The sequence below is a fragment of the Erinaceus europaeus genome, chromosome 6, assembly GCF_950295315.1.
Source record: "Erinaceus europaeus chromosome 6, mEriEur2.1, whole genome shotgun sequence".
Classification (NCBI taxonomy): Eukaryota; Metazoa; Chordata; class Mammalia; order Eulipotyphla; family Erinaceidae; genus Erinaceus; species Erinaceus europaeus.
Window position 1 is genome coordinate 14,044,753 of NC_080167.1, and position 15,494 is coordinate 14,060,246.

General features: G+C 42.0%; 1 protein-coding gene across 2 annotated transcripts in view; it reads right to left on the reverse strand.

Annotated features, from left to right (window-relative positions):
* Positions 1 to 15,494, reverse strand: part of TCTN1 (tectonic family member 1) — a 37,559-nt gene that overhangs the window by 7,880 nt on the left and 14,185 nt on the right. For both annotated transcript variants that reach the window (XM_060193106.1, XM_007529029.3), the window contains exons 3-12: positions 15,037 to 15,167; positions 13,518 to 13,666; positions 11,093 to 11,183; positions 9,263 to 9,372; positions 6,882 to 6,902; positions 4,187 to 4,324; positions 3,640 to 3,765; positions 3,157 to 3,242; positions 2,539 to 2,679; positions 1,275 to 1,437 (exon numbers count right to left, since the gene is read on the reverse strand). In XM_060193106.1, the coding sequence (XP_060049089.1) occupies positions 1,275 to 1,437; positions 2,539 to 2,679; positions 3,157 to 3,242; positions 3,640 to 3,765; positions 4,187 to 4,324; positions 6,882 to 6,902; positions 9,263 to 9,372; positions 11,093 to 11,183; positions 13,518 to 13,666; positions 15,037 to 15,167 (1,156 nt within the window). The remainder of the gene's footprint in view (positions 1 to 1,274; positions 1,438 to 2,538; positions 2,680 to 3,156; positions 3,243 to 3,639; positions 3,766 to 4,186; positions 4,325 to 6,881; positions 6,903 to 9,262; positions 9,373 to 11,092; positions 11,184 to 13,517; positions 13,667 to 15,036; positions 15,168 to 15,494) is intronic.

Consider the following 15,494-nt stretch of genomic DNA (forward strand, 5'->3'; position numbering starts at 1 on the left):
ACAACTTTTTAGAAATGTATCTTCAAAGCATAAACAGCAGGTTTATGAAATTTGGTGCCTGCCAACAAGTCACTGGTGGAACTGCCTAGTTTGGAACCGCCCTTTTAGAAATCTGCAGGCTAAAAAAATCATTACTATCCATCCTGTCATTAGGAGACGACGTGGCGTGCAGCTGTGATATGCACTGCCCAGCAGATGCTTTCATGCCTGTGTCTAGCTGGGCTTCCTGGAAGGATGGGACATCCCACTCCAGGCCCTCACTGCTGCTTGGACCAGCACAGACCCCAGCAGTGCTAATGTCCACTCTACCTCTCTCCCCACCTGTTTCCCTTTCTGAGGTTGTGGTGATAACTAGATGTCTTAACCATCCATCTCTGAGAAGCCAGAAGCAGTGTGCCTGGTTCACTGAGGCGGCAGAGCTGAGCCAAGAAGATTGTGCAGCTGAACAGCAGGGGCTGAGTAATCCTGGGTCTCTACTGGGGATTCAGAGGGCAGGGCAGATCAGAGCTAGAGAGCTAGTTCTCACCCCCATTACCCCCATGCTATAAATATGCTAAGAAGATAATGAGAGGCCTGAAGAAACTGTGACAAGAAAAAACTGGGCAATTAAAGGATAAAATGGAGAGCACGCCTCCAGTGATGGGGACCAGCCCACACTGGCTGCTAAGACAAAAGAAAAAGGTGGGCAGGCAGATCACGTGTGATCAGGAACCTATTTGTAGGATGTCAGCTTCCATTAAACTCCTTTAGAAACTTTGAAATTGAAAGCTCTCGTGTGGGCTGCCATTACAAACTGGAGAACAGTGGATGGAGCAGCTAGTGGATGGGACGAAGTCTCAGTCTTTCTGAGACTGTCCACTCATCTATGAGCTCACCATGCCAACAGAAGGGCTTGTGTAACACCACAAGTAGCAGTAATAACAGGATGGTGATGGGTGGCTGTCACAGCCCTCAAGTGACTGCTAGGCACCAAGAACATTACCTCATTTAATTCTTGACAACCACATGATGTCAGAACTCTCAAGTCCCCGTTCTCACGTGAAGAAGCTGAGGCTAAAACCCATGAGATGGACGGACAAAGGTGGTACGTGCTAAACAAAGTGCACAGTCAGTATCAAGACCCAGCCTGTCTGCTAATGAAGCCAGAGCTCCTATAAGAGCCATCTGCCTCCTTAACACGCGGTTCCCCGGCTGCCCGTGTCTCCCCACAGTCGCATGGAAGCACATGGAAGCAGATACCACAAGCATGTGGCCTTCAGTATCTCCCCTTTTACCTTCACATGCGATGCCTGTGAGACCAAGTGGATGGGTACCCAGTCCAGCACATCCTGAGCCTGGGAGTTTCCAAAAGGGGCCACATAGTCGGGGAAGGCCTGGCCCTGCAGCAGGCTCTTTACCTTCCGCATGGCCAGCTGACACGTGATAGCTCTGGTCAGCCTTTTGGGAGGAGAAAGAGGTCAGTGAAATGATGCTATTATTCACACCAGCAGTTTTTACAGGCTCAACAGTCCACATGCTCTCCCAAGTTCATTTTCTTACTCTCCAGAAAGGAGGATTTAGCAGAAGCCAAAGTGTGACTAACACTGAAAAATCATAGTTGGCTAGGGAGATATATCCAAAAGTGTTTCCCAAATTATGTTTAATCAGGAGGCTCTATCCAGGAAGGACAAAAGTTCAGAAAGTATTTCACTTCAAGGACTTTCAAGAGAAATATTTTTGCTGTGAATTCAAATGTTACATGATCTTAAAAACAAAATATACAGGGCCAAGAAAGAGCTTACCAGGTTGAGCACATGCCAACACCACATCAGAGTAACATGGCAATGGGGGAGGGTCTGTGGACAATGAAGTAATGCTGTCTCTCTCCTATTAATAATTAAAAAGAATCGGGAGTTGGGTGGCAGCACAGTGGGTTAAGTGCAGGTGGTGCAAAGCACAGGACTGGTGTAAGGATCCTGGTTTGATCCCCCGGCTCCCCACCTGCAGGGGAGTCGCTTCACAAGCAGTGAAGCAGGTCTGCAGGTGTCTATCTTTCTCTCCCCCCCGTCTTCCCCTCCTCTCTCCATTTCTCTCTGTCCTACCCAACAACAACAACATCAATTAACAACAACAATAATAACTACAAAAATAAAACAACAAGGGCAACAAAAGGGAATAAATAAATAAATCTTAAAAAGAAAAAGAAATTAAAAGAATGAAAATAGTTGGCAAGCAGAAGCAGTGGTACTGTGCATGCGCCAGGCCCTGAAATAGCACTCAAACATGGAAAGCTTCGAGATTTTGAAGGAAAAAAAAAGTGAAGTTTTTCTTTGAATCATGACAAATAGTATATAGTTTATGAGAATTAAAATAAGAAAACAAAATCCATCATTCACAATTTTTTTACTAGTGTCACTGTCCATGAGTAATAAGTATCCTGGTGGTTTTCCATGTGCCCCTCCGCTGAAGCAGAGTTTGACTTAAACGGGAGAGGGCAGGTTCACTTTGTTTTCTGATCAACACAAACAAGTTCCAATAGAAACAAGCTGTGGTTCTTACCGTAGTTTACAGCCAGATTGCATATTGTAACCAAACAGCACAGGGGTCCGGCTTCCCTCTACTGCTAAGCAGTCTTGCTCAGTTGTGCTACGAAGAATAGTAAATTGTCCACTTCTATTCCTAGACTGAATAATCCCAGACATTCAGACAGTTAAGGGACGGTACCCAATACTAGAGCAGCCTGGGGCTCAGGAGACAGTGCGCATGTGTGACATGTGACACAAAGCTCAGAAATCCATGGTCTGGATTTTGAGGATTCTGACAGTTCTTTCTTAGGAGAGGATCAAAAATGATTAGAACTATTCTCCTGGATTAGTAGGAAAAACCCTAGGATTTTCAAAATCACTACATTTGTTTAGGAGTTTCTGGCTGAAGTGTGAAATTAAATACATCTTGTGTCTGTCCACCTCTATGCCTTGAGATTTGAATTTTAAAACCCTGACATTTTCCCAGGCTGTGCTGATTCAGCCCCAGCTGCCTGTCTCCAAACCCCACCACCCACCAGGGCCTCCCAGAGGAAGCTCTGGCCCACGCTAGTCTCTCTAGCTCATAAACAGCCCACAGAGTCCTCAGCAATAAGGGGAAGGGCAGCCCACCTTCCCTACAACAAAAGGATATCCCTTCTGAGGCCGAAATCCAGCAGCTAACGGGAGCCCCACAACATAACCAGGGTTTCCACTGAGAGGAACTGGCTTTGACATTTGCTGAAAGACAATATAGAAATGTACCCCCCCAAAAAAAAAAATCAAAACTCATTTTAATAAGGAGATAAGGAGAAAATTAAACATTTTTCATAATAAAAGCTGGGATTACCGACCAATATAAGACTTTCTCCCCCTACTCAGAAGTATAAATTTATCCACCAAGTGTAGGAGTGCATTATGCTGTGAAAGAACAAGCTCACAGGGAGAAAGATCTTATATCAAAATGGAAAAAAGACACAAGGACATTCCAAACTTCCCATGATACATGGAAGTCCTTTATTCAGTACAAGTGGTTAGTTATGGTAACATTTCTAAATTGAGGGGTTTTTTTTTTTTCACTGAGAAGTTTATCTTTGTACTTGGCAACTAACTATTTTCACAAAATTATCAAACTTACCTGAATAAAGTGAATTTCGAACTTTTGCTGCACCGGAACTTCTGCACTGCTCACTGTCCCCAGGAGGAGGGAGAGATCAGCTTTTATGATTTCCCCTGCATCTGTGTATGTGAGACTGTACTTTACCTAAAAGCAAGATAATACTTCAAATATACTTGTTCCCATGATATTTCTATTTCTGTATTAAAAAACTCAAAATGCCCACAGGCAAATCTATTCACATTTTCCCACTTGTTACAGCTTTCTTTCCTGTCCAGTTGGATTATGAGACAGTACCCAGCATCACCCCTGCTAAGTGACAGATGGACTCACCTGAGCCTCTCTGTACTCAGCTGGTCTGAACAGAATGTAACCAGCCTCTCTCTTTAGAAGAGATACATTAAAACAATAGCAAAAACAAGTTTGGGGTTTTCCTGAAAGTCATTAGGTTTATGGAGAAGAGACCAAGTAAGAAAGGATTATCACAGAACAGGCCAAGCCCTTTTCAAAGAGAGCCCAGAGACTACTTGAGGATCAGGAAGTGGGGTCAGTCAAACTGGGCGCCTACCTCGAGAACAACGTTTGTGCAAATCATCATATCCGCATCTTCCACAAGTGCCTGCTTCAGTATGACAGTGTCTTCCTGTCGGGTTAGCGTTTTATTCAGAGACTGAATGATGATGGACTGGACAGTGATGGAGACATGCTGAGAAAAGAGGGCCTGGGTTACTAAAGACACTCCAGCCAAGGTGAGTGTCTTTTTTTTTTTTTTTTTTTTTAGTATTTATTCATTCCCTTTTGTTGCCCTTGTTTTTTATTGTTGTTGTCATCATTGGATAGGACAGAGAGAAATGGAGAGAGGAGGAAAAGACAGAGAGGGGGAGAGAAAGATAGACACTTGCAGACTTGCTTTACTGCTTGTGAAGCGACTCCCCTGTAGGTAGGAAGCCAGGGACTCAAACCGGGATCCTTAGGCCTGTCCTTGTGCTTTGTGCCACCGGTTCGAGGCCCGGACTCTCCACCTGCAGGGGAGTCGCTTCATAAGTGGTGAAGCAGGTCTGCAGGTGTCTGTCTTTCCCCCTGTCTTCCCCTTGTCTCTCAATTTCTCTCTGTCCTAACAACGACATCAATAACAACAACTACTACAACAAAAAAAAAAGCAAACAAAGGCAACAAAAGGGAAAATAAATAAATATTGAAAACTAAAAAAAAGAAAAAAATAATATTAAAAAAGAAGAAGAAGAGCATGACGTGGCTTGGAAGCAGAGATGAGCCATCTTGTGACAGAGTGCTAGAAGGGTAACACCAGTCACCCCCACACCCCCTCACAGTCAGCCGAACTAGTGGGTTTAAAAGGTAAGTGGGAGTTCTATGCTTCAAGTTATCTAGCTCTTAAGTTTAAGTCATGAGAAGACAAGCCTGGATTCCTTTTCAGAGCATCCTAGCTGCTGACTCAGAATGATACTGGATCTCAAGAAAGTGCAGTCCTTCCATGCCAGACTCTGATGGAGCCATTCCCATGGAGCATGGACGGCAGAAAAGAAAGGTCCAGCTTGAACAAGCATTGGAAAGACATATGCACTAGTGTAAGTAGCCAAGAGCTGCACTAGTTTATCAGCATCCCCTGAAACAGTCTCAGAATGAAAACAGCAAGGCTGCTCTGGATTTTGGAAGGCTCTATTAAATCGTATCCCACCCTCCAGACACCAGCTGGCCACAGCACGAGAGACAGAAAGTGTGTGAACCTTGCAACCTGGGGTCAGGCACACAGGAATAGTCCAGTAGTTGAGAGTAAGGTATCTAGATGCCTCTCACAGAACTGCCTCTTCCCCTGCTGTGTAGCCTTGAGCAAGATCATTTATCTCCTGTGGCAATAAGTGGCTCATGTGGCAGGGGTGACAATACCCTGTTAATTACCTCCTCTGATGGCCGAGACAACTAAAGAGCTTCAGACAGGTGTACTACTTGGAACAGTACTTGGCACAGAGTATATGCTTCTCAGTAACATCACAGTATTTCATTTAACAGGTCTCCTCTGCATGACTGAACAACTCTCAAATTACTCAACTAATAAGAGAACCCAGTCTGTGCCCTGGGTATAACTAGGCACTGTTCTACTACTAGGGATACTAGGGTTGAGAACAAGGTGGGTAAAGCTGCTGTCCCCACAGATAGTTCAAACTGTGAATGACAGAATTACAGTGCTATCAAGTAGTTGAAGGTATTTGAGATCTAGTCTATAGAGTGACTTTTTAATCAGGTTCAAACAAACAGAAGAAGGAAAGATAAGGCGTGTAAAGAGCTTCTGGCCTGCACCCCTGCTCCAACGAGCACCCTTAGATTCAGTCTGTGTTACTCAATGAGGAGAGCTCTGTCTGAGGCTTTATTTGAAGAAGCTCTGTAACTAAAACAAGCTTGAAAACGCCTTCATAGATGAGTAAACCCAGGCCCACACACAGTAGTATGAAGTCCAAAGTCACACGACTATTTCCTTTCACAAGTCTAATTCAAACACAGCTCTGTCCAGACTGACTGAAACCTTATCTCGTGGGCCTCATGGCCCTGAGTGCTTCCTAAGACCCTGCATAAGCCCTCATGTGCGTTCTTCCACTCCATCCTTACACTGGCCTCTGGAGCAGGTACTGAGTCATCTGCCTAACAACTAGAGAGATAGGTATATGTCATAGCAGAAAATAATGACAAGGCTGAGTTTCTGACCAAGGCTGAACAAGACCACATGCTCTGGGAGTGTGTGACAAAACCATCACCTTGAGCCTTCGGAGGACTATCCATAAGGGCAGGCATAGGGTGAACTTCAAGAATAAGCGGGTAGATCCACGCTCCTTCTCCCTCACAGATCCACAAAGATCTAAGACTTTGAATGGAATCTACCCACAACTCAGCCCCCCAAGCTACACTGACAGTGCTCAGCTTCTGGGCAGGTGCTGTTGCTGTCTACACTGGCCAGGCAGCAGCCCAAGAACCAGCCAGCTATCCTAACGAGAGAAAAGAAGGTACCACAGGCTACCATTCCACTCACTGTCAGTCACAGCAGCTATGCTAGTCCCTTGAAAATCTGAAGTGTAATTGCAGGTGTCACCTACTAAGGAGCTCCCCCGTTTCATTTCTGCTTGCTTGCTGGTGGGTGTCCTTGCTACTAGCAGTACGCTGGGCTCCTCACCATAAGGGTAGTCAGCCCAAAGGGCCCAGAAGTAACACAGCATATTATAAACTATTTTACTTTCATCAAGAAATACTCTTACCTGCATTGTTGAATTCGGCATCTAGAAAAAAAAAGAAATGACATTAACTTTTATTAAGTAACACACACACACACACACACACACACAGCCCTTCTGGGTCAAAGGACATATTCCTCTTATTAAAGATTTCACAAAGAGGGAAACAGAATTTCCTTAGTATAGACATGCTGTCTACTCTGTATTTATGGTATAGTCAAAGAGGAAACTTTGTTTGCTTCCTGTATTCACTTTCTTCAGATCTGAGGCACAGCAGACCAGCGAGCAGAGCTAGTCTTCAGCAGTCAAGTGTGGTTACAGTGTTTTTCCAAGTGATCAAGAGAGACATGGCTCTTTGAGAAAGACAGGGCTCCTGTCCTCCTGGCCACTCCCACTGGAGGAAGGATATCACTGGCCCTGGAGATTCCTACAGCCTTCTAAGCAGTCAGTCTTTTCACCTCTCTCTCATACCTCTGTGTGGAGCTCTTGTCTGCTAAGCACAGATGATGCTGGTGCACTCTCTTCTAAAGGCCTCACCTCTGCATTTCCCCGACCTGTCTCCCTTCCCCTCTAACACTTCTCTAATCACAAGACACCCTTGGAGGCCACTGAGAGCTCTGGAGAAGGGATGAGTAGACAGGTCTGGGGAGACCCATCCTCAAAGTGAACTGTGCCCGCACACCCGAGGGACTACTCCCAAGACAGCTGTGAAGATCCTGACCCCCTGAAGAATCATGGGCCAAGATGGCGGGCTAATGAGGAGGAGCAAGGGCCCTTTCACAATAATTAAATGGTTCTGAATTATTGAAAAACACTCTCTTGGAGGCCAGGAGGTGGTGCACCGGATTATGCATACATTACAGTTCACAAGGACCAGAGTTCAAGCCCCTGGTCCCCACCTACAGACGGAAAGCTTCACAAGTGGTGAAACGGCTGCAGGTGTTTCTGTCTTTCCCTCTCTCTCTCTCCCTCCCCTCTCAATTTCTCTCTGTCTCTATCCAAATATATATATATGAGAAAAACACTTTCTCCCCTAATGGCCTTCCATGTCGTCTGCCAAGTGGGCTAGTAGCTTCACTTCTTTATTCAATTCAAGCTTCACTCACTGTAACCAGAAAATGGGGCGTCTTCATCCTATTTCCTGTCCTTTCCTGGCTGCCTACTTCATCTGCCAACAAGACAGTGGACTTTCCTATCCTTTTCTTTTATAAAAAATTTTATTATTATTATTTTTTAAATATTTATTTCCTTTTGTTGCCCTTGTTTTTTAATATTTATTTATTACCTTTTGTTGCCCTTGTTTTATTGTTGTAGTTATTATTGTTGTTGTTATTGATGTTGTTAGATAGGACAGAGAGAAGTGGAGAGAGGAGGGGAAGACAGAGAGGGGAGAGAGAAAGATAGACACCTGCAGACTTGCTTCACCACCTGTGAAGCGACTCCCCTGCAGGTGGGGAGCCCGGCTGGAACCGGTATCCTTAAGCCGGTCCTTGCGCTTTAAGCCACGTGTGCTTAACCCACTGCGCTACTGCCCGACCCCCTTTCCTATCCTTTTCAGGTCTGGTTTGTTGTTTTTTTTTTTTACTTTTTTTAAAGTATTTATTTATTTATTTATTCCCTTTTGTTGCCCTAGTTGTTTTCTTGTTGTAGTTATTATTGTTGTCGTCATTGTTGGATAGGACTGAGAGAAAGGGGAAGACACCTGCAGACCTGCTTCACCACCTGTGAAGCGACTCCCCTGTAGGTGGGGAACCGGGGGCTCAAACCGGGATCCTTACGCAGATCCTTGCGCTTTGCGCCACGTGTGCTTAACCTGCTGCGCTACCACCAGACTCCCTTCAGGTCTGTTTCTCAAAGAGAAAACTTTTTTGCTACTAGTACAATTATTTGCTACAGGCATTAAGATGTTTTTATAATTTTAAAAATTTGGCTATGAGAGCCTTTTTATTCAGGAGGCAGACTTTACTGGCTGCCACCAGAATTAGTGAAAAAAAAAAGAAAAAGAAAATATGTGGTCCAAGCAGTGGCACACATTACCATACACAAGGACCCAGGTTCAAGCTCCTGGTCCCCACTTGCAAGGGGAAAGCTTCATGAGTAGTGAATCAAAACTTCAAGTGTCTTTCTCTCTCTATCTTTACCCCCCCTTTTAAATTCTCTTTCTCTACATAATATACAAATAAAATATTTTTAAAAAGAGAATATGAACTAACTAAATACAAATTATTTTAAGTGGCTGTTATATTGTCTTTGGTATTCCTATACTAAACATTTACTAGAGAAGAGAAACTTAAACTCAAATGCCAGTCACAACTGAAATTACCCTATACTTGTCATAGTCCAAAAAGGTACAAAGAACAGAAAACATACCTAGTGAATCAGTTCCACTTCAAAATAATTCTTACCCTCAAAATTTTAGGACTGCTGTAATAAGCCATGCCCAGGGCTTCAATTTCTTCACATTGTTCCAAATTTATCCTTCTAGTACACTTAACAGCTTGGTCCACAAGAAAAGCTAGAAGTCATAACATCCCGGGGGTGGGGAGGAGAGAAATGTTTTGACTGTTCATTTGTAACTAAAAACTTGTCACCTAGGTAAAACTGAAAATAAGTTATGGCACAAACATAAGACATGTTTAAAATAGGGCTTACATATTTTATTAATTAATTAATTTATTCCCTTTTGTTGCCCTTGTTTTATTGTTATTGTTTTTGATATCATCATCGTTGTTGGATAGGACAGAGAGAAATGGAGAGAGGAGGGGAAAACAGAGAGGGGGAGAGAAAGATAGACACCTGCAGACATGCTTCACCACCTGTAAAGCAACTCCCGTGCAGATGGGGAGCCGGAGGCTCGAACCGGGATCCTTATGCCAGTCCTTGTGCTTTGCACCACCTGAGCTTAACCCGCTGCACTACTACCCGACTCCCCATATTTTTAATTCATAATGAATGTGCATGATTCAGAACTCAAAAGGCACCAAAAAGAGATTGTCAAGGTCTATCTCCAACCATTGGGCCCTGACCCCATTGACTACCTGTTACTTTCCTCAGAGACAGTTAACATGAAGTTTTTCATTATCTTCCTGGAAATATTCTATGCAAACACACACATACACAATTTTTTTAAAACTCCCGTGTTGGAAACAAATGCATGAAGTATATTCTTTTTTTTTTTTTTAATCTTGGAGTTAAGACTACCTTAGTACATGAAAATCTTTCTCTTCTCTCTCTCCTTTTTTTTTTTTTTTTTTTTTTCAGGAATAATCAGTATTCTATAATTTACTCAACTAGTTCCTCACTAATGAACACTTAAGTTGTCTCTGACTTTGCTATTCTTTTGCATGTGGGCCACAGATTCCAGGGTCAAAGGGCATATCTATTTCCAAATATCCAAATTACATATCCAAAGAATTATATATCCAAAAGGCATATGGAATTCTGACATACTGCTGAATTGCTCATTAACAGAGGCAGGACCAACATGTAGTCTTACCAGCTATATTTATGAAGGCCAAATTCACTACAGCCTAAAGTCCTTTAAGCTTTGCCAACCCAATAGATAGAAAGGGTGTCCCAGTTAGGTTTTAATTATATCGTTCCTATTATGAGCAAGGTCAAGTGTCAATTAAACAGAATGCACGTTCCTTCACAAAGCAAGTGATGCTTCATTAGTTAGCCAGCTTCTTCATAGTGAAGCTGCCTATGGACTGGAGGGCAACATCTGCTCCCTCCCACTGCCAGTAAGATTTCTCCACAAACTCTGTGAAGCTTCTGAGAGAAGCAGGACCCATGGAAGGCTGAGGCATGAGTTGCATCCCGCTCCACCACTATGTGAGTGAGCCTGACCAAGAGGCAGAACATTTCAAAGTCTCCATCTTGAAAAATGGAGAAGACCACTGTGAAGATCAACTGGACAAACATGGGGATCACTGAGCATGCTATAAAGCAGGGATTAGTACACACTAGCTACTAACAAACTGTTGCTCCAGTGAAGAAAAAGCTTTCCAAACAACTGGAAGTGTCTAACAACTGAGTGGGCTAGTTTTGCATAGTGAGTTCCCCATCATGCCAGTGACTCAAGCAGTGACTGCATGGCATGGAACAGAACTGAAGGACTTAACCTCCGAGGCCTTTTTCAACTCTAAAGATTTTCTGTTTCTACTTAATTATGGCTATTATAAAATTAAACTAAAAATAAACTGCTTACAGAGAGAGAAGATGCCCACTCTTACCTGCAGGGTTATTGTCAGTGCACAGAGATGTCATAAGGGGAGAAGGAAATCTCAAAAATGTGGAATCTGAAGTCCTCAGAGGAACCCCATACTGTAAACAGAGCAGCCAACTGCTATTATGGCATTCATTCAACATTTACTGAATATCTACCATGGGAGCACAAGCTAAACTTCATAAATGGTGGAAAGTTGTGGTCCGGGAGATGGCACAGTAGATAAAACATTGGACTCTCAAGCGTGAGGTCTTGTGTTCAATCCCTGGCAGCACATGCATTGTAGTGATGTCTGGTTCTTTCTATCTCTCCTATCTTTCTCATAAATAAATTGTTTATTTTTAAAAATATTTTTTAATTATCTTTATTTATTTATTGGATAAAAACAGCCAGAAATTGAGAGGTAAGGGGGTGATAGAGAAGGTGAGAGACAGAGAGACACCTGCAGCCCTGCTTCACCACTTAGAAAACTTTCCCTCTACAGGTGGGGAACAGGGTCTCAAACCCATGTCCTTGCGCACTGAAACGTGTGCTTAACCAGGTGTGCCACCACCCAGCCCCTAAATAAAATGTTCAGTCCTCAGCACCACCATAAACCAGAGCTCGGCAGTGCTTTGCAAATAACAACAATAATAATACATGACAGAAGAATTACTTTGTGTCAGTAAACTAACTCTAGCACTAGTTCTGACAAGTTACTTTCCTATATACACCTATGTTTTTCACATCAGTTAAATGGGGATAGTGACCTACTTTTTCCAGAGTGTGCCGGGTCATGCCTGCCAAGCTTTGTAAAGTGCCTGGCACATAAACAATGCTCAAAAATGGTAGCTTTTATGTTGACGTGGAAAGATGCATAAGATTCACCACTGCATCAAAAAGGACATTTACACATCAGTGAGGATAACTACACATTCGGCTCTGTACACTACTATATATTTTACAAGATTTTTTTTTTTCAAAGAGAGGAGAGAGAGAGAGAAAGAGAGAGAGGGGGAGGTGGGAGAGAACACCAGAGCATCACTCTGGCATATGCAATGCTGGGAACTCAACTCAACCTCATGCTTGATAGTACAATGCTTTATCCACTGTGCCACCTCCCAGGCTACAATACTGTATTTTTTTTTCTTTATTTTATTTTATTTTTTTAACCAGAGCACTGTTCAGCTCTGGCTTATGGTGGTACAGAGGACTGAACCTGGGACTTTGGAGCCTCAGGTATGAGAGTCTGTTTGCATAACCATTATGCTATCTATCCTCAGCAAGCCCTTTATTTTATTTTTATTTTGCCTCCAGGGTTATTGCTGGGGTTTGGTGCCTACACTACAAACTCACTGCTCCTGCAGGCTATTTTTCTCATTTTGTTGCCCTTGTTGCGCTTGTTGTAGCTGTTATTGTTGTCACAGCTGTTGTTGTTGGATAAGACAGGGAGAAATCGAGAGGGGAAGACAGACGGGGGAGAGAAAGATAGACACCTGCAGACCTGCTTCATCACTTGCGAAGCGACCCCCTGCAGGTGGGGAGCTGGGGGGTCGAACTAGGATCCTTACACCAGTCCTTGCACTTTGCGCCATGTGTGCTCAAATCTGCTGTGCCCCCAGTACTGTATTATTTTTATAGATACATTTAAAAACCAGGAGTAGGGAGAGATAACACAGTGGTTATATAACAGACTTTCATGTGGAGGCCCTAGGTCTCAGGTTCAATCCCCAGCACCACCAAAAGCCAAAACTGAGCCGTTCTCTGGTAAAATAAATAAATAGATAAGAGGGGGGTAGATAGCATAATGGTTATGCAAGGAGACTCTCATGCCTAAGGCTCCAAAGTCGCAGGTTCAATCCCCCATACCACCATAAACCAGAGTTGAGTAGTGCTCTGATAAAAAAATAAATAAATAAGTCAGAACACCATATGTTCACAATGATTTGCAGTATACATTTACTGAACACAAGAAGCCTTTCCATTTTCACTTATGTTATCTCTACACTTCTAACTTTCAGAATCACGTAAACTTGAAGTCTATACAAAGTTGATGTGTGTGATGTTTAAAAGTTTCCTCGTGCACAAACATAAAACAGTACACATCTATAAAACTAAATACAACTCTAGAAAGAGGACAGGCATCCAGCCAACCCACTCCATATTCTCAGCATCATGCCTCAAGGAATTTGCTGCATCTTTCGAGGTGGAGAAGAGCAAGTAATTTTGCAGGGACAAATGCAAGCGGACCAGAAAGTTTAAACCCTATGTTAGAATTCAGCCACAGTAATGTTGTGCTCAGAGTTAGAGGCATGAACATTACTGTTTTTAATCCTTAATATGAATTCTATGTCTCACGGAAGCCAGTTCGGCTGGAAATATGTGATAAAATTACTTATGCAGGGAGGTCATCTGCAATGGAATGAGTGAAGCTAATCAAGGTCTTGACTCACCTCATATTTAGTAGTTTTTGGAGCATTCAATTTGTTTTTGAAAGAAACATCTTCTACATTCAGTGAAAAACCACTGGAAATTTTCATCAACTTATCAAAATTGTTTTCATCAGGCATCTCTGGATTAATAAAGGACAGTGCAGGTTTATCTGTTTTTAGATAAAAATAATTGAAGTCAGTATAAAATATAACAGTTTTATTGCATGTAACATGTATTTTGAAACAGTTTTAGTAGCACTGAGGCAGAAGGAAGAAAAAAATCAAGTGTCTCCTATATATTTATTTTCCCCCAAGGTTTCCTGAATTTTATTAAATAAGCAGAATTCCGGTGGTCCGGGAGGTGGCACAATGGATAAAGCATTGGATTCTCAAACATGAAGTCCCGAGTTCAATCCCCGGCAACACATGTACCAGAGTGATATCTGGTTCTCTCTCTCTCTCCTCCTATCTTTCTCATTAGTACATAAATAAAATATTTAAAAAATAATAAACAGAATTCCCAGACTTGGCCTGTTTCTCTAACAAGATAGAAACAATGCTTTCTAAAGTCTACAGGCAAAAACCATAGCAGAAATCAGTAACAATCTCTTTCTCTAGCCTATAGCCTATAGACTGAGGAGTCTGCTGCATAAACCCCAGGGGAGGCTCTCTCCAGATGGCTTGGGGAGTAAAGATCCTGCTGCCACCTTTACACAGTCGCCTCCAGTGCCCAGGAGAATAGCATGCTGTGACAAAAGGGAGACAGCAGAACAGAAGGCTGGTGCTATGTCAGGAGCACATCAGGGACCAGCCAGTCATTACGTAGATTGCGAATCGCACAGCTTTCACCTGATCTTTTAATTGCAAGGAAACAAACCCAAAATATAAAGACATTCTGAAAAGGTGACAGAATTTGGTGAGTGACTATGCCTCTGGTCCAAGGTATCTTGATAATATTTTATCCTTTCATATACTTTGGAACTAGACATTTATTTGAGTGAAGTGCTCAGATAAAAATAAAGATCCTGTTTTCATGCAAATATTCTTAGTAAAAATAAAGAAGGAGGAAATTGAAACTAAAGCTAAGCATGATGCTTAACCATTACACCAAAAGGAAATAAAGTAAAAAAAAAGAAAAATACCCAAAACCCCACATGTGCCAAAAAAAAAAAAATCTAGATTCCTATATATACCTCCATGTCATCATTACTTTTGAAACAAAGTGTTTCAAGTGACAACTTTGCATGTGCATTTATTTCACACAAAATTGAATTAGTGTTCTAATAATGATTTACAAGATTATAAGATAACACACCACAACCACCACCACTGTTCTGCGTGCAAAGTTACTGTTAAATAAAATGTATGCGTCTACAGACCTACAGAATTGCTTATAACTGTCTGTGAAATGTACTCAGAAGACAGACATTGGCCAAAGAATGGAAAGACTGTTTAAAATCTAACTGAACAGAGTATTTTTTTCCATAAAAGGATGTGTACAAGGAAACTTATTTTTTACAAAGTATATTATTATACTTACAGTTTGTAGTATGAATGCAGAAAATAGATGGATTGATCTGATCAATAAGCTTAAATACCCTTTGAGGTGGGTGTGCTGTAAAATTCAAGGAGTAGATGGCTGCTTTCTGACTACAAAACTGGCTATCACCCCTGAAAAATAAAAATAATTTAAAAAAACACAAAAATTTTGAAACATATGCACACAATCCTAGCAAGATTATTTTAAACTGTCAGATGCTTACACTGTACTGTTAACATGTTAACATGAAGGATATTTATGAAAGTGTGGTTAGAATTAAATTAAATTTTATTTTGTTTGTTCAGTGTTAAAATCTCTGGCATTTAAAACTTTTTCCTCTAATATGAAAAAATTAAGACAAGTGAAACAAACTTTTAAGGAAATCTTTTCAAGTACAAAATCAAGATCAGCATACAACTTGGATGTAAAGGATCCATGTAAACTGACAGAATAAATTG